Here is a 27,286-nt window from a genome sequence, read left to right as displayed (position 1 = left end):
TCTGGGCCATCCCATAAAGTAGAACACCACCATAGAGCACCCTAATGCTCTCTGATTGACAAACACTGTCTCTTCCTGTTCCTTCAACTGCCAGCCCATTTGGTGCTGTCGCCACGCTGACCTCACACCATGTGACGTCCAGCTTTCTATGCACAACTATGACATGTCTGGCAACATGGTCCTCCACTGGCGTGTTAATATTTTTTATTACTCTGTCTACGACGTCTTGAAGTTTTCCAGAGCAGTGCAGTAATGGGACTGAAGTGAGAGGCAGATGCAGTAACGGCAGAGCGGACGGAGACGCTGAGTGTGCTGCGTGTTGTGTGGTGTCCAGGCGACGCTGTTCGCGTTCTCGCACATGCTGCGGCACGCGCCGAGCCGCGACTCGCTGCAGAGCAGCAGCGACGGCCGGGGTTCGGCGCCCGGCTCGCCGTCGCTGGTGGTGGTGCCGGTGCCGCAGCAGCTGCCGCTGGGCCTCAGCCTGGGCCTGGGCGCCCACAAGCCGCGCCGCGCCTCCTTCCGCTTCTCCAGCCTCCACAAGCGCCGCTCCAAGTCGCAGGCCAACATCGCCGCCGTCGCCGCCGCCACCGCCGCCGCCGCACACGCCAAGGTAACACACTCTGCCTTCACGACTCGCAAAAGCGCAGACTTCTTAGCTTTGCGGCCGAATATTTGCACGATATGGCTGTATATTGGAGATGGGCAAACTCGTTCATCCTTGGGAACTAGTTCAATGCTGATCGTTCTTTTTTGGGAACCGTTCATTTTTACTCGTTCACCGTTCATTTGTGCTTGGTATATGGTTCTTATAAAAAACTGAAAACTAGTAGTGTAGGTGACTGAAGGATGGAGGGCACCAATGGGGGCACTTGCCTCCCCCCTGGAGTATAGAGCTTTTATTCATTACAGAATTCTTACACACTTTTAGAAGTAATTTCTGTGATTCTGCAGAACCTCTCGTTTAGCCAACCGTAGCCTTGTGTGGCTGATCGCAGGGAAATAATATAGGGTGGCTCACGGAAAACCGGCCCCGAGTACAGACTGCTCGCCAATTACGGATTTGCCCATTATGAGCAGATATAACAAACAGACAAACATGTAATAATTAGGCAGTGAAGAAATAACAAGCTAATGCAAGCAACAATTGCGAAACAATCGATGACGATATGTAGAGAGCTGGAGAAGAGAACATGAAAATCTCACGCGACGTGCATGGGCTATAGCTCATGTAGTCTTGTAAATCTGTTGGTGGCTGTTTCCCAACTTAATAGACCACAAGAGTCTTGTATAAAATTCTTCGTTTTGACTTCCACTACATAGCTATGCTACGTTGTAAACAATAATCATTTACACCCTATATATACTTGACGTTCTCTCTGAGTTCGTAGACGAGGTAAAGACTTCATGGAAGCATAAAATAAAATGTGGCTTTCTCATACTTGCGTCACACGCTTAGTAAAAATTAGTTTTTTGCATTATTGACGTTAATGCAGCAATAATAATAATAATTAAGTTCGCAGCAATAAAGTTTTCGGTTTGAAAGCTCCTTCTGAACAAATGTTTTTGAGATAATAAGTAAATATGATTTTATGGCAATCTATGTCTTTCCAAATGGAGAGGCACCGCATTTCCTGCTGAGACAAAATGAGCCACAACCCACTTTTTTTTTCAGAGAAACCAAACTAGCAGGTAATGCAAATTGGGAACAACCAAACTTAAAAATAATTAGAGCCTTCCTAAATGTAATGTTCTGTATATGAAAGGTACACGAAAATCGTCTTATATGAATTTTCTTACACTAAAAATTAAGCAAATTATTGAAAGTTAGCTGCTAAATCAAGTCAATGAAACCAAAAAATATATGAATAACAAAAAAAGACTTCCCTTGTTATAAGTATGTCTTCTGCTGTTCATCGATATAATGAAGTGAGCTGATATGCCCTTTTGTTACCTGAAAAGATGTACCTATTACATACAACGTAATGTTTATGTAATTTACGTAACTATAAAATACTTTTTGATTACCGGTCGTGGACTCTGAATAGCCAGAACCAAGTGCAAGAACAGTTTGGAACACATGTAAAATAGGCAAGCGCAGTGAACGAAATGAACAACTGGATGCTGAACTAACTAGGAGCAGTCGGCAGTGGAACTGAGACAGGTGGTCATGCGAAGAACGACGAGTGCGGCCGAGGGAGACCGAGACTGAGACGAGCACGCGACCGAGGCTGGAACGAGAACTCCCGAAGTGACCGCCGCGACCGAAGTGAACTAGAGAACTATGAACCGATCGTTCCTCGTTCCCGGGAACTATAAGTAGACCGCCGTGACCGAAGTGAACTGTGAACCGATCGTTCCTCGTTCCCGGGAACTATAAGTAGACCGAAGTGAACTATGAACCGATCGTACCTCGTTCCCAAGAACTATAAGTAGACCGCCGCGACCGAAGTGAACTATGAACCGATCGTTCCTTGGAATTCGTTCCTCGGTCCTTTCGTTCCTCTTGGTTAACCGTTCCTTTGCACCCGTTCGTTCGCGAACTACCCATCTCTACTGTATATCACATCCGTAAAGGACGCCATTGATAAAACAGGGATTCAAATGTAAACAGAACACCCGACAAAATAAGACTTTGGAATGGTTCCATTTAAAAGTAACCACGACACGCCTGAAGACATTTATTTCACTGGGAGACGAGACGATAAATTTGCAAGAGGCGACTAGAAGAGGGCTTGAGTAGCTTTGGTTCTGTATCAGGAGACACTCTCCCATTTCGCTCCTTGCCAGTTTTCCTCGGAAGGATGGTAGTGACCTGTGGTCGCCGGTAGACTCATGAGGGGACCTTGTGGGAGGTGCATCGCGTCATGAGCTCCCCCTCCGCCTGCTTATAGTGTGAGTAGGCACCTGTCACACCCTAAAATTGTAGGTGCCAATGCGTTTTTGAAATATAGCCTGTTAAAGTTTCGGCAGCTCTTTATATACAGGAAAGTTTCACTATTGTGGCACGTGAGCGAGTAGCCGACCCTGGAAGTAACACACATCAATGATTTACTGAATGATTAATTTGGGTCTGGGCAATGGTGATGAAGAACCTCAGGCTGCAGAAGAAGAAAATGTGCATGATGAACTGCCACCAGTTGAAGGTGACAATGAAGGTGCTAAATTGTGCTACTGAGACGTTAAATAAAAAGAGACCCGATTGTATAAATGCTAAGAAAAATATAACGTACTACACAAAAAATCGCCTGTGTATATTTAAATCGCATCCACCGTTATTGTACCTTCGAGTGTAGGTGTCGTAATTGTCAAAACATTGAAAATGCTGGTCTCATTAGTACAGACGCACGTCACAGTTTTTAGGACTTCCCATCGTATTCTACATATTGCAGCACAATGTTTAATGTGGGCATGCGACTGCAAAACAGCTGTTGCAGAGACCTAACACTCAAGTACACACAGATACACAAATTCTTTGTACTCGGCCTACAAAGTTGATGCATATGGATGTGTCATAGATATTTGCTAATGGTGACATATCGAAATTGTACAGTCTAAAGGAAAAATGACAACTGCTGGTGGCATAAAATCACTTAAACACTTCATCGCAATTGAGGGCCCAATCCAAATGAAGAAAGCATTTGTTTGTTATAAAAAATAAGCACGTAAACTCTTATCTCATACACATTACTCAGTCAGGACCTGTTTCAAGACGAGACCTTCTCAATTCCTTTGAAGGAATATTTTGTTGGAGATCCCTTAGCAGTCAAACTGTTTGTTTTGAAAATGAACGTTCCGCAAGTACAGTTTTTTATTTTGCTTATTGATTTCATTACCGTTCCAGCTACAAGTTTCAAATTACCATTCCTGCAATCAGCGAAGCTGTTGTCAGAAATACGGTATCTCCAAACTATGATCTATGGTCACCATTCTCCAGCAGTCATTGCTGCCAACAGTCAAGCTGTCAACCTGCAATTTGACATCACTATTTTCAAGCAATCTTTCCTGCCAATAGCCAAGCTATCAAGCTAGGGGGACACGGAATCACTATTTTCGGGCAGTCACTCCTGCCACAGCCAGGCCGTCTAGCTAGGATCTGCCATCACCGTTTTCAAGTAATTATTCTTGCCAACAGCCAAGCTACTACACTAGGACCCAAAACCACCAGTTTCAAGAAATCATTCCTTCCATAGCTAACCTGTCAGGAGCGAATTTGGCATCACCATCGGTCATGGCCAACCAGCCACAGACAGAGTATGAACACTGGTGACCGTTTTCGGGCAATCATCTTAGAACTGTATTGTGAGCGGTGCAGCCACCACTTACATAGAAACGTACTAGGGATTGACACAGAGATTCTACAAGAAACACTCAGTCGCGAAGACAAATGGGAAGTATTATTTTCTTTCGCGTGGGCCCCACAGCCTCAATAAATTTGAAGGATAATATTTCTACTCCTAGCTGTGTATATATACATATTTTTTTTTTATTTTTCACATTACCGGCTTGAGGCAATGCTCATTCTGAAGTGTGTCTCCAGTAACTAATGTGGCAAAATCGTCGTCATTAATTTAATAATCCCGTGCCACGCACAACTTTGCAAAGCACAGTCGTTAAACATCCTCATCTTGGAATATTTCCTATGAAACATGTGTATAGCCCCGCTCAACGAACTCTGCTGAATGAGGTTATACAGTGCGTTTCGTAGGAAATATTGCAAGATGAGGACGTTCGTCGAAAGTGCTTTGCAAAGTTCTGAGTGACACGCGATTTTTAAATTAATGACGACGATGTAACCACATATATTACTGAAGACAAAACTGAGGATGGGCAATGCCCGAAACCGGTAATGTGAAAGATAAAAAAATTGATACACGGTCTGATGGCAAAATTTCGTTGTTCAAATGAGTGCTATAACACAAACACACAGATCACATTCCCAAAACTGAACACACTGTCTACAAAGAAATCAGCCTTATCGACATCATGACACACGACGGCGAGACGAATGAGTTAGCACAAATGATTCCTCTGACATGAACACCAACGACACGACAAATGAACATTAAAATGTACATAATACATAGCCCTACACGACATTAAATGACGAAATAATAATACACAGACAAGCTAGAATGTTGATTTATTAAATAGGGCAGTTCGTGGCCGGTTATTTACTAGGTGCCACATAAAACACGGAACTGACTACATCAACAACGAAAAATTGTAGCACAAGTAATTTAAATAATTAGCGCACATATAACGCGCGCCAAAAGTAACACTCTACACGCACAACAAACGACACTAGACGTAGAAATAGAAGCACACAGATAAAGTAGAATAGGAAACTGTCAATAAGTTTACTATGATAGATTGTTGGCCAGTCATTGTAGCAGGCGCCACGTTACACCTGTAATTGGACAGTATTAACATAGAATAACTGTAACACAAGTAATCTATCTAACCAACACACACACATTACAAAAATAACAACAAAACTTAGATATTAGAACAGTTATGCTAGAGGTGTCTCGAATCGTGACATCAGTATCGTGAATGATCTCGTGTGATAAACTAACAGTGGAACGTGCTGTGCATGGACGTCGGGATCGGTGACACATCCCGAGACCACTCCCCCCCCCCCTCCCCCCCAGCAGCACCAGTGAGGACACACACTAATCTTTCCCATTTCCTTTTCTTTCTGTTCTTAAAAATTTAAATTTTATATTTTTCCGTTTCGAAATTTCATGTACTATAATTCCAAAAAGGATACAAGATCGGCACACAGGCCCTCCTCCACGGGAAGCCGCAAGGGCAACGGTTCCCGTGGCCTCAGCTGCGTAACCAAATTTCGTTGCGCGTTTCGGGTCGTGGGTACGGCTAAGAGGATTGAGTGAATCACTACATCCGCGCAAAATTTCTCAGATAGCGGTGCTAGTTGTCTTTATGCAGAGTTGAAAAAAAAATCCTTCTTCGCCAACAGCGAAGCCATCCAGCGGGATTCGTCATCACCATTCTCAAGTAAATATTTGTCCTCGATGGTTAGTGTTCATCGGAGGTGAGGGTATCATCTGGAGTGCCCCAGGGAAGTGTGGTAGGTCCGCTGTTGTTTTCTATCTACATAAATGATATTTTGGATAGGGTGGATAGCAACGTGTGACTGTTTGCTGATTATGCTGTGGTGTACTGGAAGGTGTCGTCGTTGAGTGACTGTAGGAGGATACAAGATGACTTGGACAGGATTTGTGATTGGTGTAAGGAATTGCAGCTAACTCTAAATATAAATAAATGTAAATTAATGCAGATGAATAGGAAAAAGAATCCCGTAATGTTTGAATACTCCATTAGTAGCGTAGCGCTTGACACAGTTACGTCGATTAAATATTTGGGCGTGACATTGCAGAGCGATATGAAGTGGAACAAGCATGTAATGGCAGTTGTGGGGAAGGCGGATAGTCGTCTTCGGTTCATTGGTAGAATTTTGGAAAGATGTGGTTCATCTGTAAAGGAGACCGCTTATAAAACACTAATACGACCTATTTTTGAGTACTGCTCGAGCGTTTGGGATCCCTCAGGTCGGATTGAGGGAGGACATAGAAGCAATTCAGAGGCGGGCTGCTAGATTTGTTACTGGTAGGTTTGATCATCACGCGAGTGTTACGGAAATGCTTCAGGAACTCGGCTGGGAGTCTCTAGAGGAAAGGAGGCGTTCTTTTCGTGAATCGCTACTGAGGAAATTTAGAGAACCAGTACAATTTTACTGCCGCCAACTTACATTTCGCGGAAAGACCACAAAGATAAGATAAGAGAGATTAGGGCTCGTACAGAGGCATATAGGCAGTCATTTTTCCCTCGTTCTGTTTGGGAGTGGAACAGGGAGAGAAGATTCTAGTTGTGGTACGAAGTACCCTCCGCCACGCACCGTATGGTGGATTGCGTAGTATGTATGTAGACGTAGATGTAATCATTCCCGCCAACAGCCAAGCCGACAGGTTACGATCTAGCATCGCGGCCAGTCATACTTTGGATATGACCAGTGGTGATGCTGACGGCTCGCCTGATGGTAAGAATGATGGCTGAAAACTTCTGTTTACAAAAGTTATACTGTATGTAGACGAAAGAATAAGAGGAGACCCACCTGAGAGTCGCTCTGTATGTGGCTGTCGGCAGGGGTCGCACCGACGCGGCGACACGCCGGAGCAGGAGATCCTGGCGTTCCAGAAGCAGCTGCAGAACCTGCCCGACTTCGACTCCCCGGACCACCCGGACCCGGTGGCGGCGGCGGCCGAGTTCCTCGCGGGCCGGCCGCACCTCCGGCCGCGCTCGCGCTCCATGCCGCGCGTCTCCTACGAGAACTCGTCGTCGCGCTACCTCACGCTGCCCGACGCGTGGGCGCCGTGGCCCGGCGGCGGGGGCGGTGGGGGCGGCCGCCTGCACAGGGGCCGGTCTGCGGGGGCGCTGCCCGCCGCGGGCGACCACAGCCCAGCCGCGGCCACCACGCCCGTCGAGGAGCGCGCCGCCGTGGGGCTGGCTCCGGTGGCCGTGTCGGGGGCCGGCTCGGGGGCGGCGCCTGGCGCAGCGGCGGCGCCGGGGTGCGGCGGGGGCGGCGACCGCGGCGGCTCCGGCAGCCGGCGCTCCAGCCTCAGCCCCTCGGACCGGTCCGGCCGCCGCCGCGACAGCCCCGCCTGCATCCTGGTGGAGGTGCCTCCCTGGCACAGGGCCATCCTCAACTTTCTTGAGGTGAGCGTAGCTTCCTGTAATACAAGATAACACTGTTGGGGGAGATGGCTGTGAGTGAGGAACAAAATGAAAGAAAATATTGTAAAAAATGAAATGAAATGTTTGTATGGTTGTAGCGCGTCGTCGTGTAACTTTTTCTATTGGGTTAATGGATAAGTTCGTAGCGTTTTTCCCTAAGTTTAGTAAACACAAAAGATACACATAACAAAGACTTTAGTCACCAGTATTATACTGATGAGCCAAAACATTATTACCACCTAGTTATAAGCGTGTGATTCTGCGTGCGATGGACTCGACAAGTACTTGACGGGATTTCAGAGGTTTTTGCCACCATATGCCTAAACAAACGTCACAGACTTCCCGCAATTTACGGGCGCTTAGTTTGTGGGCGTGGGGCTGGCGCCCGATAGTGTCCCAATTGGGTTTCACCGGATATAGATAAGCCGAATGTGATGGCCAAGAAATCAACATGAGCTCACTATCATGCTTCTCAAACCACTGCAGCACGATTCTGGGCTTTTGACACGGACAGTTATCATGCTGGACGACTGCCATCGCTGTTCATCAAGCGTAAGGGGTTACAGGCGGTGCAGAATAACGTGCACTTAGTCCACAGCTGTAATGGTGCCTTCGTTTACTGCCGCAAGTCCCATGGAAGACCAAGTGGATGTCTCCCAAAACATAATACTGCTCCCATAATACTGCGTCCATGGCGCGCTGCATGTTCCGAGCAAACGTTCGCCTCGATTACGGCGTATCTCAACACGGCCATCGACCTAGCAGTAAATGGGATTCATCCGGCCACTCGATACAATTCCATTGATCCACGGTCATATCTCGATGATCCTGTGCCCACTGTAATCATAACTGACGATGTTATTGGCTCAACGTGGGAACTCATAGGGGTCCTCTGTTGGGAAACTGCACGTTCAACACTGTGCGCTGAAGTGTGTGCTCCAAAACACTTGTGCCTGCGCCAGCACTGTATTCTGACGTCAGATCTGCCACAGATCGCCTCCTATTCTGCATTAGAGAGCGGGAAAGCCTCCGACCCCTATGTTCTGTGATGAGATGTGGACGTCCAACTTCTTGTTGCCTACTCATGCTTTTAGCTTCAACCACTTTCCATAGATGCTCATGACAGTAGCACGCGAACAGCCGAGCCGAACAGCTTCGCCATTTCCGAGATGCTCGGGTCCCAAACGCTGGGCCACAACGACCTTGCTTTTATCAAAGTCGCCTAAATCGGCTGATTTCCGCATTTGCGCCACTTCTCGTCGCTACAATGATTTCCCATTCGTCTCTGCTCCGCTCATACAATTCTCTTACCGCGTCACGTGCGCTCAGCGCCACCAGGCAGCACAGAACCTCGCAGTGGACAATGGTCACAATGAAACTTCCTGGCAGATTAAAACTGTGTGCCGGACCAAGACTCGAACTTGGGACCTTTGCCTTTCGCGGGAAAGTGCTCTACCAACTGAGCTACCCAAGCACGACTCACACCCCGTCCTCACAGCTTTACTTCTGCCAGTAGAGCACTTGCCCGCGAAAGGCAAAGGTCCCGAGTTCGAATCTCGGTCCGGCACACACTTTTAATCTGCCAGGAAGTTTCATATCAGCGCACACTCCGCTGCAGAGTGAAAATCTCATAATGGTCACAATGTTTTGGCTCATTAGTGTTTATTTTCCTTCTCTGTTTATGATTGTCTGTCAACGCTGGGGTAACTTTACGATTCCACGGCCGTAGAAATCACGTGGTTTTGAGGCGAAGAACGCGTCCAGCAATATACGGAGCTAATTTTCATTCGGAAAAAGAGTTTCTTGAAGTTGCTTCGATAGAGAACGGAAAAGGTGAAAACATGAGAACGCGAGATCAGTGAACAGGGTGGGTGCGGAATGACTTCCCAGCATAATTCCTGTGTGGTCTACCAGAGTGTAAGGGGGGAGGGGATGTTATCGTGGAGTAGTATCACTTCACGCGGTCTTCCTGGTCGTTGTTCTTGGATTTCCTGTGCAAGACGTCTAAGATGCTGGCAATAAATGTCAGCAGTGATGGTTAGATCTCTGGGAAACAATTCGTCGTTCACCACAGCGTCGCTGTTCCACGAGATGCATAACATTATTTTTTAAGGATGTGCGCAAGTCTTTATATGGGGAGTTGCTGCTTTTTTTGGGCTCAGGTGTTGCTTTATTTTCCTTACGTTAGCATAAAGACAAAATGTCTCGTCATCGGTATAGGAATGGGCGGTTTTGTTCGCGAGAATATTTATGACAAAGAAGCAGACATGCACCCGCTGATTTTTATGATTTTGGCTCAGAGAATGCGGTACCCATATACCCAATTTTCGAACCTTCTCTATTCCAGGCAAATGTCGCACGATGGTGTAATGATCACATTTCATCACATTTACCAGTTCTAGAGTATACTCACTTGGTTCACTGTGTATGACTTCATTAAAGAAATCTTCATGAAACCCTGAAGGTCTTCCAGAACGTGGATAGTTACTAATGTCAAAATGATCCTCCTTAAAACGAGAAAATCATTTTCTTGACATGCTCTGTCCAATGTTATTATCCCCATATACATTGGAAATCTTTCTGACTGCCTCAGCTTCTGTCACCCCTTTACTTAACTCAAACAGACCATGAGGGAATGTTCCGATTTCTCCACTTGGCATTCCTTTTCCTAGCGTCCACAGCTTCACTCACTATCTCCGAATGACAAAATGACAATATGTAAGCTCGAATAGCAACAGTGAACTACAAATAAAAATGGCAATCGATAAATATACCCATAGCAACCGAAATGCGAACATGCAAAACAAAAACTCTACGAACTTCAGCACCAACTTAATATTTGACGTCGCTTCACTTCGCCGACTTGCACGTCGATGGTGGTGATGATAATGGTGATGATGATGAGATGAAATGATGAAGACGCCACAAACACATAAACCCCGAGCGAAAAAAACACTCAGATCCATCTGGGTGTCAAACCTGGGACCCTGCAATGTACAAGCAGCGATACTAACCATGAGACCACTTTTAGTTTCGTTTGGCCTCAGTTTTCCCCTTCAGCACCACCTATTGCTCACCACATCTTGCTCTCTAGGCCTAGCTTCAGTGCTGTTCTCTCTATCTATTCTCTTTGTGGACCCAATATAATTACAGTTTCTTCTTATAGAAATAAAACAATGGGGCTCCGCCAAAAAATCAAAGGTTTTCTTTTATCCTCGTGAGAGAAAAATATACCATTATAAATAAACTTAGCTTATCTGACGTAAACTGTAACGTATTGAATTTTGAAGTGCTCTTCCTCAGCGAAAATTATATTCGTCTTGCAGTAAAAAGTAAAATATAGCTGCGTCCTAAGGCAGAGGGAAATTCGTTTCTTCTTTTTTTTTTGTCAGACAAAAGTCACATTTTTTAAGTATAACTTCTCTTTGTGCTAGTTAATGTGGTCTTCTTCCTTGTGATCTGGGATTAATAGATAGTGAATAACAGAAATTTCCTGATGTGATTTAGCTCTACAAGATCATATAAATAAAAGGCGCCTACATTATTAGCAAATTAACATTTCTATTCTTAATCGAAGCTTCTTTATTCATTTATCTTGGTTACTATTCTTCTGCCGGCCGCTGTGGCCGAGCGGTTCTAGGCGCTTCCGACCGGAACCGCGCTACTGCTACTGTCGCAGGTTCGAATTCTGCATTGGGCATGGATGTGTGTGATGTCCTGAGTAGTTCTAAGTCTAGGGGACTGATGACCTCAGATCTAAAGTCCCATAGTGCCTAGAGCCAACTTGATGCCAACTACTCTTCAGCTTGTGCACTTACGAACGAAATTCTTCATATGTTCCGGCATTATAATAGTGTATGCCGTATGCCGCAACGTAAGGCTTGTCGTGTCATGCAGCTTCGCGACTGAATCCTAAATTCCCTCCTCAGCCCCCCCCCCCCCCCCCATTCTTAGTCTCTCTTTGTCTCTCTCTCTCTCTCTCTCTCTCTCTCTCTCATGACAGCCGCGCTGCGTATGCCAAACTTAGCCTCATTGCAGAAAGAATAATTGCTGAAACTGGTAAACTGTTTCTGCGTTCCTTCGCATAGTGTCACGCTCGTGTCGCATTCTGCGTCAGAAGTTGATGATTTCAGAAATTTCTCCTTCATAAATTGTGATTTCAGTTGCCCGCAGTAGAGGAAATCAAGTGGATGAAGTTCTGGTGATCTACTTGACCAGATCAAGTCATTTTGAAGGAAAGTAATTGTTCAAATGGCGAAGCACCTTGCGCATATGTGAGCAGGCGTTCCACCACTTATTAACGACATTTTTAGATGGCGTGGCTACCTTCTTGCAGTAATTCCGCTAAAGAAGAACCCAGGAAACCCAAACATCGCTGTCCTATCAGTCCTGCCGGTAGCACATGTGGCACTAAAGAGATAATAATAATGCCTCATCATACGTTGACTCCAGTTCTCCTGGCGCCCTCGTACTTGCTGCTGTAACGGTTTCTCCTGTCCACTCGTCCGAATTTTAAGAATTCTCTGTGTCTTCCCTCTTGAAATATGTTCTGTCGGTGAAAAATATAGATCTTGAATGAAGCAGCTTTTGCATATGTTGTCTTATAATGAAATTGTAGAAATCTACCGTCTGGTGGTAGTCTCTCGGCAGCAATACTTGTTCCTTCCGCAAGCGAAGCGGAATGATATTCTTTCTGTACAACTCTCTCATAGCGGAACATTGTGACTTCCTTAATGCAGTGCTGAGAGACTGGGTTTTATTTTCGGTATCCGCAACTTTTAGCGACAATTTCTCTTCGTCACCTGCTGTACATCGTCGGTCGGCTCCGGTCACTAAATCCTAGAGGCGACACAAATACACCGCAGTCCCTCAGTCATGTCTTCACTGACTAAAATGTTTTTACTGCTAGGAAACGCCTGTTCGGAAGATTTTATTTTTTCTGCTCCTGTATCAGCAAGCTTGTAGATGAGGTCCATATCGGCATATTCCTCGTGTGTAAATGTTGCCACGAAATAAACACTGAGAAAGGTTTATTACTGTTGTAAACAGTATTCTCTGTCTGCCATGCTTTTCTCGTTTCGCTTACGGCTCAACTTCACGTAAAACGAGTATGTATGTCACTGTCGTGGTTTATAGAATCTTACTTAATTGTTGTATTGTACACTGAGAAGAGATTTTTTTTTCTCTTACCTTCCTATCTCTGATTGACAGAGATTGTTGTACTCTACATTGAGAAGAGATTTTTTTCTCTTATCTTCCTATCTCTGATTGACAGAGATCAGTACTTTGGTGTGTCATTTGGTATACTTGAAAAACAGCATAACCAGATCTTGAGGTTCTTCGGTGTCTCGCTAAAAGTTAAACAACAAGTTAGCGACAAAAAAAGCAACGGTTATTCTGTCTTTGTGCATAGAGGGGCGTGGTCCTCGGAATATTTTTCGTCATATATGACCCACATTGTACATAAATTACTATGGTACTAATAATTAGACAAAGATCCGATATTGATTGATTACGCGATTGAATAACAATCACTGGTAACAATCACATTCAGACTCTAAGAGATATGGCAAATGAAGCATGGCAGAAGAAGAATGATTAGGTCTCTGACTCGTCTAGTGGATAGACATGACCGAACTGACTCATCGCTTCTGACAACGTTTACCACTGTCGCCCGGTAGCTTCATTTTGCGTTAGGAGCAGGGGCGAATTTAGCTTTTTGCCGCCTCTAGGCAGAGAAAAGTACTTCTGACCCTCATTTCGACATAAATGTACCATCAAGTAACTTAAGTCTGTGCTTAACTGAATACTATGACTGCTGTTGCTGATAATAATAACAATAACACTAATAATAATAATAATAAATGGTGTATCAAAAATAATCATCCGATTTGTCACGTCTATATTTCTGAAAGTAATAAACATATACAATAAATTTTGTTTTTTGATGACTGGGAGACTCAAAAAATTTTTTTCCCACACGTTGTTGTTTGCCACCTTCACGAGGAGTTTGCAGTGCTTAAATTTTGTATGGTTTCATGTGTAAACGTCGACGGAGCACACCCCAGGCAGATATCGGGGACATATTGAGCTGTCGAGCTGCACGGCGAAAGGATTTCTGCGCACTCCTTGTGAAACTATGACAGATGCGTTCGACTTCTGTGTCAGACACTCGTGGACGCCCTGGCGATTTGCTTTTACACAAACAACTTGTTTCTCGGATCTCTTCAGGCCACCGCCCAATGCTCTGTGCTGTAGGAGGATCCATACCATACCTAGTACGATAGCATGCTGAACAGTTATTATTGACCTGCACTGCCAAAGACGTAGAACACGAAACTCTTTGGCGGCCGCGGTGGCCGAGCGGTTCTAGGCGCTCAGTCCGGAACCGCGCGACTGCTACGGTGGCAGGTTCGAATCCTGCCTCGGGCATGGATGTGTGCGATGTCCTAAGGTTAGTTAGGTTTAAGTAGTTCTAAGTTCTAGGGGAAAGATGACCATAGCTGTTAAGTCTCATAGTGCTCAGATCCATTTGAACATTTTTAACAAAACTCTTTCTGTTGTTCCCACAGCATTTTTACTAGAACTGAAGTGGGTGCAGGGTGGTGATACGTAGTGGGAACGTGTAAAACTTGAGAGTTTGGTCTTTCCAGCAGTGCGTTATTCAAGCACGTCTCAAATAACATAATAGTTGTGATTTTTTTTTTTAAAATCGAATGATTCTTTTCGATACACCCTGTAGATACATGGGCGTTGGACTCACCACTCATAAATTAGGTAAAACCGTTTACTGCGTGCTTTCTTTGTAGCAACCTCGTCGATCACATCTTCACAGTCTAGTTGTCGTATTAGGTCAGAATTCGTCGAGACGGCAAGACTGTTGACTCGATCCTGAAACATGGATAAGCGCAAATAATTCTCGACGTTGCTCTTCATGTACGCTTTAAAATAAATAATCGCATCGCTCAATAAATCTTAAAAGTCGTCTCTATTACGCTGTTGCAGTTCTCAGCACATTTAAGCATTTCTGGGGTGACTCGTACAGAAAAATTACTGAGGAACACAAAATTGCTATAAAATGCTTCTAAGAATTTTTTTTCTTCTTTCTTATTCAGATATCGTCTATAATAACCAGAAATGTGTTCTCCCGAAAATCTTTCTTTCCTTCAAAAGCAATATCAAGCTCGGCTGTTTCGTCCATTTTTATGGCTACTTTGTACGTATTTATCTTACTCTTTGCGATGCCAGCGTTTTCATATGTGTCTTCGTAGAACGATTCTCACGAAGGTATTCAAGTAAAGAATCGTACAACTTTATTGCAGTTCCAATATCGGTATCAACACTTTGCATCAATATGTGAGTAGCATTAAATATCTTCACTATCTCTGACAAAAAAGCTGTCATTATCGCAGTTTCCAGACTCTGCAGACTGCTAAACATTCCAGTCGCCTCGCATCTTAGTCATACCTTCTGAGTTTCGTCAACCTGAATAACTACCAAAGCTCATATTATTTCTACCTAGTTATCATTGAGACATAGCAGGCTTCGTGACGCCCCCTGACCAGTGTGTTTCTGAAGGTCGCTGCACGGAGACTGAACTGTTAAATTTTGACTGAAAAATATCCCAACGGTTCGTCGAAGGAGAGAAGAAAGTGTAAAATTGTTGCAAAAAACCGAAAAATGACGTCGCTTGAGGATAACACTGTTGCACATGATCTTTCGAAGTTAAAGGAGTGAGCTGTACACAGCAAAATGGCTGATTTGTTTAATTTTATCCTGGAGACCAGAGTAAATAAATTCTAACTGCCTTGCTTGCATTGTCATACAACGGACCTCTATATAAATAAATGCCCAAACCATATTTACTTAAGAAATTTGTTAGTGAATAAGCTAATTCTTCTGAACTGTGTCCTGAATTCGGGACAAAACAGATAAATCTTTTAACAGGAAGTACATCTTTTGATAAATACCTTAAAACAAAAGACAGCTGAGCCACATGTGTAACATAGGGGGAGGAGTCTAACATGATGGAAAAAATTTTAGTTTGCTTCACTTCATCTACAATGTGCTTACCACCCTTCTTGCAGAATTGGTAGAAACTCTTCACACGTTTCCACAAAGCTCTATATGTTTAGTTAGAAAAAGATCGAATTCTGCTATTAGCAATAGCTTCATCGTAAAATTTCCGCATCGTGTAGACCCAAACCGATAGTTGTTACCCATGACAGCTGGGCCTTGTATCGAAAACCTCTTTACCACAGCAACAACTGTTTTTAAAACGTCCCTCCCGTATTTTACCTCTGTCTCAAGCTGAGATGTTAGTTTCTTATCTATTCTTCCCGTGGTTTGTTCTCTAGCTTTTAAAGTTAACACACATTTCCTGTGTTCAACTGAATTTTTACGGGCAGTTAATCAGGACTGACCGTTTTCCCAGTCACTAAATTCTTTATTAGATTTGGCAATCATATACGGTTGCAACACTGAGTTCCTGGGATATTGTTGCCCTGACAGTTTCGAATGACATTAGCGCTGCAGCCGAAAGTATGTTTTTAATTATTTTCTACTTAATTAATGGAGACGTTATATTTTTGAGTTCCAAACATTAATAAACGATCAAGAGACATAAATTATTGCGCAGTAAATGTAAAAACTGGTGACTCTCACTTATACACTGGCATAAGCCATAACTTATTCATGAAGGAATACTTTCAAATCAGTACATATTATAAAAATGGATGTATGTATGTTCATCTCCTCCTAAACCACTGAACCATTTTCAACCAAACTTGTTACATATATCCATTAATGACGGGCAACAACTGCTGTGGAGTAAAAACCATCTATCATATTTCAGGAGAGGGCACCGATGTCAAAAACTACCGAGGGATTTCTCTGCTGCCCATAGGATACAAAGTGCTCTCCCAAGATTTTACTGGACAACGTAGAAAGTCAATGTGATCACACAGTTGGTGAATATCAAGGAGGATTTCGACGTGGAAGGTCCTGTAACGAGCAGATCTTCAATCTGAAAACCATTCTCCAACTAAAAGAAAAAAGGAGTACGAACAACGCCGTGGTTTTCGTCGACTTTACGAAAGCTTATGATTCCGTCGATCGCCAAACGAACTTCCTAATACTCCAAGAACGATGTGTGGATTACAAAAAACACACACCCTCATCAAATAGATTCTCGCGGATACAGTTCAGAGGAGAACTATCTCGGAGTTTCAACATAAAAAAAGGGGAGTACGACAGGGTCCATCACCCATTCTGTTTAATCTGGTGCTTGGTAAAGTCATCAAAACTTGTGAATTTACGCTGAGGAATCTAGGAATCAAATCAGTTACCATTGAATGCGGGACCCGAAGAATCGAGATAAGGTGCCTTGCTTTCGCAGATGACACTGCAGTATTAACCAACAACTCTAAAAAGCCATTGCATTCAGTTCTGTACAACAAATAGAGTCATACCGACTGTTGATGTAGCACATGAGCAGGAGTCAGTAAATAGGGTAGAATGCTCTAAATTTTTGGGTGTAGGTACTGATGTAAACATGAATTTGGAGAAGCGTATTACAGACCTTCTCAAACAATTAAGTTCAGCTACTTCGCATAATTGCTAATGCTGGAACAAACGTATCAGCCTCCAGACGTATTTTGCGTATTTCCACTCAACAATATCGTACATAATTATTTTCTGGGGTAACTCATGACTTAGAAGGAAAGTATTGATTGCACAAAGTGAGCAGTAAGAATATTATGTGGTGCTCACCTCCAGACGTCATGTAGGTACCTCTCCAAGGAGTTACCTATTTTAACTGCGTTTTCACGATACATATTTTCGCTAATGAAATTCGTCATAAGTAATCCATCACAGTTTGAAGAACAGTGAAAAACATATCTACAGCGCTAGAGTAAAAAATGACCTAAACTACCCTTTGCTAAAGCTGTCAGTGGCTCAAATTGGAGGTCAATATGCAACAATAAAAATTGTTAGGCATGTCTGATAGGAAGCGTTGTAAGTTTTAATTGTAATTCAAATCATTTCTCGTGGACGACTCCTTCTATTCCAGTGAAGAATTTCTGCTTTAAAACTGGTAGCGAAAAAGTAAAAACAACTTGTTTTAGAGCGTAGTTGCCGGCCCCTGTGGCCGAGCGGTTCTAGGCGCTTCAGCCTGGAACCGCGCGACCGCTACGGTCGCAGGTTCGAATCCTGCCTCGGGCATGGATATGTGTGATGTCCTTAGGTTAGTCAGGTTTAAGTAGTTCTAAGTTCTAGGCGACTGAAGACCTCAGAAGTTAAGTCCCATAGTGCTCAGAGCCATTTGAACCATTTAAAGTGTAGTTGCATGAGGAGGTATAAAATGATAATGTGTTCGTTAATGTTTGAACTAACCATGTTTAAGTGTCCTGTAAATTTATTCGTTCCACATCATTTCGATAAAAGAATCGCTCAAATTATCTGTGGAACGTAACTGACGAGTGCGACTTCGCGCGACGCCACGGAAAGTCCGGCCTCACGGACGAAAGGAACGTTTCAGAATGAGAACGTCTAGAAAGGTGAAAGCAGTCTGTGGACCCCGTGCGTCTTCCATACCGCATCTGCACGACGCCGTTTTGCAGAGGGTGACACAGTAGATGGCCAGCATCCTGCCCGTCTTCTGTTCCTGATCATGGAGTAGTGGCAGTGTTTCTCATCGCCTGTTACCTTACCAGCTGCGACTGGAGTTGTAATGTTTTCGTGTCAGCACCTGGCAGCACTTCAGCCCGGCCTGCCTGCGCCGTGTTGCAGGAGTGGCTGCGCGTGTCGCGGGTGGAGCTGGACCGCAACCCGCCGCTGTGCCGCGAGCTGCGCGACTTCCTGACCAAGGTGTCCGGCTGCGGGCCGCCCTACCAGCAGTGGTGCGCCGAGCTGCGCCAGGAGCACCCCGCCCTCGTGAGTAGCGCCGCCTGCGAACTGTCATCACACCTTCACGCACTTAAGTAGAACGTCGGTGCTTGTAGTTTGATCTGAAGCACTGTCGCCAGAGCTGGCCGCTGTCGTCAGCACGGACACGAGGAAGTCAGCGTCTGTAGGGACTAACTAGGGTTGCCAGATTAAATTAACAAAACTGCCGAACATTGCCTGGCGAAAGGATTTGCTGAAGTGGGGGCTCAGGGCGAAAACTATAAAACGCCTAGTAAGCTCTAAAATTGTATCTGTTATTGGTAATAACAGTCTTCAATACATTTTTGTTACCTTTAACTTGTTGGTAAAAGTTGCTTATTATAAACCTTAAATTACAACGAACGCATAATTCTGCATTTGCCGTATCAACACTCAGTTTGATTCATGTAACTGACTACTATTTCCACGCAGGCATTGCTTCATGGAACCGCCATTATTCACTTTGTGGATATACACTCCTGGAAATGGAAAAAAGAACACATTGACACCGGTGTGTCAGACCCACCATACTTGCTCCGGACACTGCGAGAGGGCTGTACAAGCAATGATCACACGCACGGCACAGCGGACACACCAGGAACCGCGGTGTTGGCCGTCGAATGGCGCTAGCTGCGCAGCATTTGTGCACCGCCGCCGTCAGTGTCAGCCAGTTTGCCGTGGCATACGGAGCTCCATCGCAGTCTTTAACACTGGTAGCATGCCGCGACAGCGTGGACGTGAACCGTATGTGCAGTTGACGGACTTTGAGCGAGGGCGTATAGTGGGCATGCGGGAGGCCGGGTGGACGTACCGCCGAATTGCTTAACACGTGGGGCGTGAGGTCTCCACAGTACATCGATGTTGTCGCCAGTGGTCGGCGGAAGGTGCACGTGCCCGTCGACCTGGGACCGGACCGCAGCGACGCACGGATGCACGCCAAGACCGTAGGATCCTACGCAGTGCCGTAGGGGACCGCACCGCCACTTCCCAGCAAATTAGGGACACTGTTGCTCCTGGGGTATCGGCGAGGACCATTCGCAACCGTCTCCATGAAGCTGGGCTACGGTCCCGCACACCGTTAGGCCGTTTTCCGCTCACGCCTCAACATCGTGCAGCCCGCCTCCAGTGGTGTCGCGACAAGCGTGAATGGAGGGACGAATGGAGACGTGTCGTCTTCAGCGATGAGAGTCGCTTTTGCCTTGGTGCCAATGATGGTCGTATGCGTGTTTGGCGCCGTGTAGGTGAGCGCCACAATCAGGACTGCATACGACGGAGGCACACAGGGCCAACACCCGGCATCATGGTGTGGGGAGCGATCTCCTACACTGGCCGTACACCACTGGTGATCGTCGAGGGGACACTGAATAGTGCACGGTACATCCAAACCGTCATCGAACCCATCGTTCTACCATTCCTAGACCGGCAAGGGAACTTGCTGTTCCAACAGGACAATGCACGTCCGCATGTATCCCGTGCCACCCAACGTGCTCTAGAAGGTGTAAGTCAGCTACCCTGGCCAGCAAGATCTCCGAATCTGTCCCCCATTGAGCATGTTTGGGACTGGATGAAGCGTCGTCTCACGCGGTCTGCACGTCCAGCACGAACACTGGTCCAACTGAGGCGCCAGGTGGAAATGGCATGGCAAGCCGTTCCACAGGACTACACCCAGCATCTCTACGATCGTCTCCATGGGAGAATAGCAGCCTGCATTGCTGCGAAAGGTGGATATACACTGTACTAGTGCCGACATTGTGCATGCTCTGTTGCCTGTGTCTATGTGCCTGTGGTTCTGTCAGTGTGATCATGTGATGTATCTGACCCCAGGAATGTGTCAATAAAGTTTCCCCTTCCTGGGACAATGAATTCACGGTGTTCTTATTTCAATTTCCAGGAGTGTAGGAACTTGTCTTTGTAATTGTTCCAAATGCGGCACCGTCGGCTGGCAACAGACACCATATTTGTTACTGGCTTTTGTCCGCAGCTCGTGGTCGTGCGGTAGCGTTCTCGCTTCCCGCGCCCGGGTTCCCGGGTTCGATTCCCGGCGGTGTCAGTGATTTTCTCTGCCTCGTGATGACTGGGTGTTGTGTGCTGTCCTTAGGTTAGTTAGGTTTAAGTAGTTCTAAGTTCTAGGAGACTGATGACCATGGATGTTAAGTCCCATAGTGCTCAGAGCCATTTGAACCATTTGTTACTGGCTTGATTTATCAAATTAATGATATGAATGGCATTCTAGAAGAACCGAACCACTCATACTTCGGTACCGAACACGGGGTTGAAATACGAAACACTTCCGCAAAACAACCTAATATCTGGTAACCTGAGACCATAACGCCTGACTGCAATCTGGTATTAGCTAGTCCTCTCGTCGTACCAGCACCGGCGCCTAACGGCAGGTCATGACTAACACTAATAGCAACGCAAACCCTACAGCGCGTAGTCTGAATATCAGTCTTAAAAGTTGGGTACCCATACGGTAAATACTTGTTCGTCTACACTGGTTCAAGTAGAGAAAGTTTAAGTACAGCCAACCTGTAAACATATTCTCTACCGAAATTAGTTGCAAACACTCCATTACAGATAAAGACGAATAACATGTCTGTAAAGTGGATAAAATGCGTAAAACAACCTTCATAATTCTTCTTTCACGTTTGTATTTAGCTGAAAAAGGTGAATGATGTGACGAAAGAAATGTTTGATTACCTGCCTAATGAAGTAAAATTCTGGTAAGCAGCGTAGATAGGTTTAAATAAAAATACCGCAAAAAGTTATTCCTGTCAATTGCTTAGCGTTAGTAGGCAAATATTATCTAACCACTGCTAGAATTTAGACTCATTTGGAATGTGTTTTGTTGACCTAATACTTTTGTTTCGTTTTGATAGCGCTCATGCGTAAATGGATAGCACGTACCGATGCATAGAAGTTAAGTATGACAGTAGCTTGTAAACTAAATGGATCCACATCTTTGCAACAGGCTAAGCAAAAAGATTGTGAAGCATAACTTGATAACTAATTACTAGAGAAGCTGTATACCTGTATTTACAATCATAAGATGTTTTTACGAGTACAGGATATTTATACTGAGATGACAAAAGTCATGGGATACCCTCCTAATATGGCGTCGGATTGCATTTTTCCCGGTGTAGTGCAGCAACGCGAAGTGGAATGGACTCAACAAGATCGTTGCTTGAGAGCATGAAGTCCACGATATTTTGCTGTCGTCTAGAGTCCAACCGATATGATCGCGAGCCCAGAAGAGGCGCTGCAGGTGATGTTCTCTCAGCAAAGGCAATCGCATCGGTCGTCTGCTGCCATAGCCCACTGACGCTACATTTCGCCATATTGTCCTAACGGATACGTTCGTCGTACGTTCCGCACTGAATTCTGCGGTTATTTCACGCAGTTTTACTTGTCTGATAGCACTGACAACTCTACGCAAACGCCTGTGCTCTCGCTAATTAAGTCAAGGCCGTCGGCCACTGCTTTGTCTGTGTTGAGAGGTTGAGTCTGAAATTTGGTATTCTGGGAACACCCTTAACACCTGTGGAACTCGGATTATTGAATTCCGAAACGATTTCTGAAATGGAATGACACATGTGTCTAATTCCAACTACCATTCCGCGTTCAGACTCTATTAATTTCCGTCGTGCGGCCATAATCACGTCAGACACCCTTTCATATGAATCACCTGAATACAAATGACAACTCCGCTAATGTACTGCCCTTTTACACCTTTTGTACGCGATTCTGCCGCCATCTGTATATGTGCGTATCACTGTTCCACGACTTTTGTCACCTCAGTGTACGTACACGTATTCAGAATAACTGTTAACATACGATCTCGTTTTGCAGGCCCGTGACCCCGACCTCGACAGTGCGGATGACTTGGAGGAGACCGACCGAGAATACTGCCAGGTAGGACTGCATCAATTACGCATGCGCACCCCTTGTCCTCTGCCGCGAAAACGCAAAGCGCATAGCTTTATCCCTGCGCCTCAAAAGCATCCGAAAGAACATACGTTCCTTCTCGTACTCTCGGATGTACAGCAGTGCTGTTATTCTCCGTCCAGTGGAGAGTACTGAAAGATGTAATTTTCAGATGGTCACTACAGTATCTACAGGGTGGCAAATCGTCATCCAATCACCAATAATTCTTCGCTACAACATGTACGCAAGTTTGCTTCTTCTCAAAAGGTAAGTACTTACAAACCCGATGCAAAATAGTGTTGTGACGTACTACTGTGGACTTACGGAATCTTCGTTTGCAACAGCGTATCCCATGTTTATCTAATCGTCTTACAGCATTCTATGGGAGGTGTTCTGTCTCAGCTCTGTCTTCACTATGGAATCACCATCTGCAACCAAGAATCACATACTTGTCTAACACTCTCAGAGGATCTTTTGAGAAATGTTTCCGTCTCAGCTCTGACTTCACTACTATATCAGCTCATAACTAAGAGGATAAAATGCCGATTATTACGTAAAAACGAATAAATACTCTTCAGACACCACTGAAGTTATATAGCGACTGTTCATTAGCAGAAAGAATAACGGCTGTAAAGTTAACGGTGGCACAGGTTCTCCTAGATTGGAAATCTGCGGTCATATTTGCAATAGTTCCACAAATGAATACTTTTGCGCACTGAAGCGTTTCTCTCCTCTCTCTCCCCCCCCCCCCCTTTCTCTCTCTCTCTCTCTCTCTCTCTCTCTCTCTCTCTCTCTCTCTCTTATTTAAGGTCTAAGATGTTTTAAATGAAAGTTTTCTCAGTAAGTCACGGTAAGAAGAGGATATGACTCCTAAAACCTTTATTGTAACCATAACGATGTAACAAGAAAGTGATACCCCCCATGAAACGAAACTAACCTATATTCCTATATTTAAAAAAGTGTGATGAAATTCCTGATATTTATAACCAGTGTTTCATTTCTGAATTATCTCGTGGGGCCGGAGACATCAAGCCAATGGAGAAACTGACGACATCATTGTTCAGTAATAAATGACCGACCAACCTAACCAAATTCTTAGTAAAAAATGTACGTAAAAGCAGAAAGAAAGGACCGGTAGGTCGATCTCAGGGTGGTTCTGTTTAGCGATGATGAAGAAATAACGAAAGTGCACTTAATGTCTGCGATCGTTATACCACCAAACAATCCGCCCTCAATCTTTTCTTTACTGCCTCTGAAAAGATGCAGAAGTATACAAAAATGATCTTCATTTACATGGGAGTCAAACATGTCAAGTATTACGAAGTACAGACTTAGATATTACAATCATTTAAGCGTATTATCAGCACAACGAAATTTACAGGCTTATGGTACAACAACAGATCGAGAAAAGACGCTTCTAGAAGCTTGACCTAGTAGTAAGAGTAAGTGGCATTAAAACTTCACTTTGACTTGACCACATGAATTATTTTATAGATAAAGCGGAAAATAATTTACGTATCATCACAATTATTGCATAGATTTATTTCTTTGCATGTTTTTATAATTTCACGTACGACGCTGAAGTAATTTTCTTGGGTCTCACAGAAAAATACCGACTGCGTGCGTCAGTGTAGCCAGTATTGCCTAAGAAAGCTGAGCTACACTCACATACATTCCTGAGACTGACGTAAATGTTTACGACTTCCTAGTAACGTATGTGAACACTGACAACGAAAAAGAATTTGAATATTCTGCAACTCTCATTATTTGACAGAATTTTCTCATCTTGAGAAATTAAAAGGGGTGATTTACTTTTCACTCGGTGAAAACTTGCAGTAGACAAGATCGTATGAATTCGACTTAATATTTGACAACCGATTTCGACAGATATGGTATCTTCTGGTCTATAACATAATGTATTTACACTGAATATATCACCTATCATGATCTGTCAAGTAATGTTTGAAAAATTTTTTGTTTGACATTACAAAAAGATGGAAACGCAAACTATACATTAGCATACATTCAGAGAATTATTGTTAAAATACATGTTCCTTCTGAGTTAGAACCTCATGCCACGTTGTCATTATGGTGGATAAAATATAGGACATTATACAAAGGTTTGTCAGAAATTAAACGTTTACAGTTAAGAAGCACATCGTGCACCTAGCTATGTTCGCACACGTAGCGCTCACGGATGATTGTTAATTCTTAAAAATCATAATATACCGCAAAATGCAAATTTTGAGATGCATCATATACCTCGTCTAAAGTGAATCCTCAGTGTATCGAACATGTCACGCAAACGCTATCAGAAGAGCAAATGTGCATTTTACTGTGTATTATGATTTTGAAGAATTAACAATCATCCGTGAGCGCTATGAATGCGAACGTGGCCACGTGCACAAGGTGCTTTTTAACTGTAAATGTATTATTTCTGAGAAAGTTTTAGGTCTATAATGCGTACTGTATTTTAGCCACTACAATGACAACGTGGCATGGGGCGGTAGCTCAGAATAAACACGTTTTGTAACAAAAAATTTTTTAAGATTTCTTAATGTACATTTTCCATTTCGATTTTTTTCAATATCAAACAAAAATTTTTTCTCAAAAATTATGTCACAAATCATGGTAAGAGATATATGCACGTCTATGCGGTATAGTTCATACCAGAAGATCACAGTTGTTCATATCTGTCGATATCGGCTGTCAAAAATAAAGAGGAATTTGTGCAGTCTTGGCGATTGAAAGGCTTTTATCTCATTCTCTGACCGTGTCTATGTGCTCTCCCTTTAGCTGTTGTCTGTGACAGGTCAGCTTCTGAGGAAAGGAGAATTTCTTTAGCCTGGAGCTGAATAATCCTCCTAAATGGGCTGCGGCCGGAGCCTACATGGCTGACTCACAGTTGTACAGAAGCACTGTTAAAGGGAACAGCAAATGGCCTGCATTCTGATCCTAAGCCATTATGATCGGAGTGTTTGGGAGCGGGGGGAATAGAGGAATCGCCTGCGGCCTTCGTGGATTGTAAAAGTTGTGTGCCTCCTGGGTTGGAGGTGGTGTTTCTGTTGTGTAATTCTGCAATCGGTAGTAGTTGGTCCTTCTTAATTAATTAGTATTACAGTACGGAAGACTGGCAGAATCCTAAACGTCTTTCCAGACGCGGCCGTGGGTTTCTACTCGGCCTCTTTTCCATTTTCTCGGGTAATGTTGCTATCTACTGAGCGTGGACTTGTTCGGTAAAGGGAGAGACCTTAGTGCAGAGTATTGAGACTTTAGTTTGGTTGACGTAGTCTTCGATAAGAGTGACGGAATTGGCTAGGGTTAGTTCATACCAATTTTCCGTGAAAATCTGCGTCATGAGTGCAAGTGTTTTATTTGTAATCCTGCTCTGTTCCGAAGATTTACGATTTGGAGTATTTATACCAACTAAACGGCAAGTGCTGTTCATGACTTCGTATTTGATTCAGCTCTCAATCTGTACAGTGAAGTTGCTTGCTTGTCCGGTCCGGTGCCATCCGGGAGTTACACCTACTCAGAGATACGCTCTAAGGAGCTTATGCTTGTATATCCAGCGCGATACCAAAGAAATGTCCTTCCAGAGATTCACGAATCTGGTTTCTGTCTTGCCATGTTCATAATATGCTAAACACGAATACGTGGGAACACCGGCAGACACCGAATAAAACTTCAGCAGCACTAAATGTCTGCTTTGGGATGTATTAACGCTTCGACACAGGGCGGTTCTGCTATGACGCAGCTTCATTCAGAGGACAAGAGCGAGCAGCGTTGACTGCGAGCAGGACAGGAAACACTGTGACTCAGAGTTCACGGTACGGCTCCCCGTATGCTCGGCCAAGTTGTTCCTTACTGGCGGACCCTCCCACTGTGCACTTCGCTTCCGGTGAATCATTTCCCAGATTTTGCGTCGGAATGAATAGCAGCCACTGTTGCCCCCTGCGTGCGGATCGAGCAATGGCGTGTGGAGTAAATGCACGCCTGCAGAGGAATGTGGTGAAATCTTCCATCAAACTGTAATATACAAGGGAATAGCCAAAAATTTTAATTATAACCTCGCAAAAATAAACGTATGTACTCAATTTTTTGTTCGTTTTCGGCTACATGTCTGAAGTATTGGTAGACATTGAAAGCCCCCTGTCACAATAGCGTAGCACGCTGCATCAAAATAAAGGGGAGGGGGGGCGTAGCTTATCTCCGCTTTATCAACGGAGTGCATGTGCCCCACTAGGCACCTACTACGCTCCCCAATCATGTACAATGTGCTACATTTGAGCCCAGTTGGAAAAGGACGTGACCGAAACGTTTGCATTACAAATAAATTTGTAGTAACTGGTTCAGTGTTTCATATTAAAGTCAGTGTCCAATTTTTCTTGACCAGTACAAATAATCTTTTGTCCATAATGAAATACTGTAGTAGGCGAGGAACTGGGAGTGGTAAGGCACTAGCCTACAAAACCGTAACCCATAATCCAGAAAAGACTGTATTAAATAAAAAATGATATTAAATAAAAAATTATATACACAGGAACGTTAATAATTGCAATTAAATGTAAGAAAAACAGCACAATAATTTAGCAATTGAAAATTGAGACAACTTCAGATAATATTTAAAATAACTTTACCAATTATCACTAAATATAAAAAAACAAGTGATTATATAAAA

General features: G+C 44.2%; 1 protein-coding gene across 1 annotated transcript in view; it reads left to right on the top strand.

The window, feature by feature from the left end:
* The window catches only part of LOC126235364 (uncharacterized), a gene marked incomplete at its 3' end in the record, with an annotated part of 1,261,863 nt that overhangs the window by 713,787 nt on the left and 520,790 nt on the right, over positions 1-27,286 (top strand). Inside the window, exons 29-32 of the mRNA XM_049944087.1 lie at positions 335-610; positions 7,168-7,737; positions 18,547-18,690; positions 22,531-22,593. Of these exons, the coding sequence (XP_049800044.1) occupies positions 335-610; positions 7,168-7,737; positions 18,547-18,690; positions 22,531-22,593 (1,053 nt within the window). The remainder of the gene's footprint in view (positions 1-334; positions 611-7,167; positions 7,738-18,546; positions 18,691-22,530; positions 22,594-27,286) is intronic.

The sequence above is a fragment of the Schistocerca nitens genome, chromosome 2 (assembly GCF_023898315.1).
Source record: "Schistocerca nitens isolate TAMUIC-IGC-003100 chromosome 2, iqSchNite1.1, whole genome shotgun sequence".
Taxonomy (NCBI): Eukaryota; Metazoa; Arthropoda; class Insecta; order Orthoptera; family Acrididae; genus Schistocerca; species Schistocerca nitens.
This window is presented reverse-complemented; position numbering and strand designations above follow the sequence as displayed.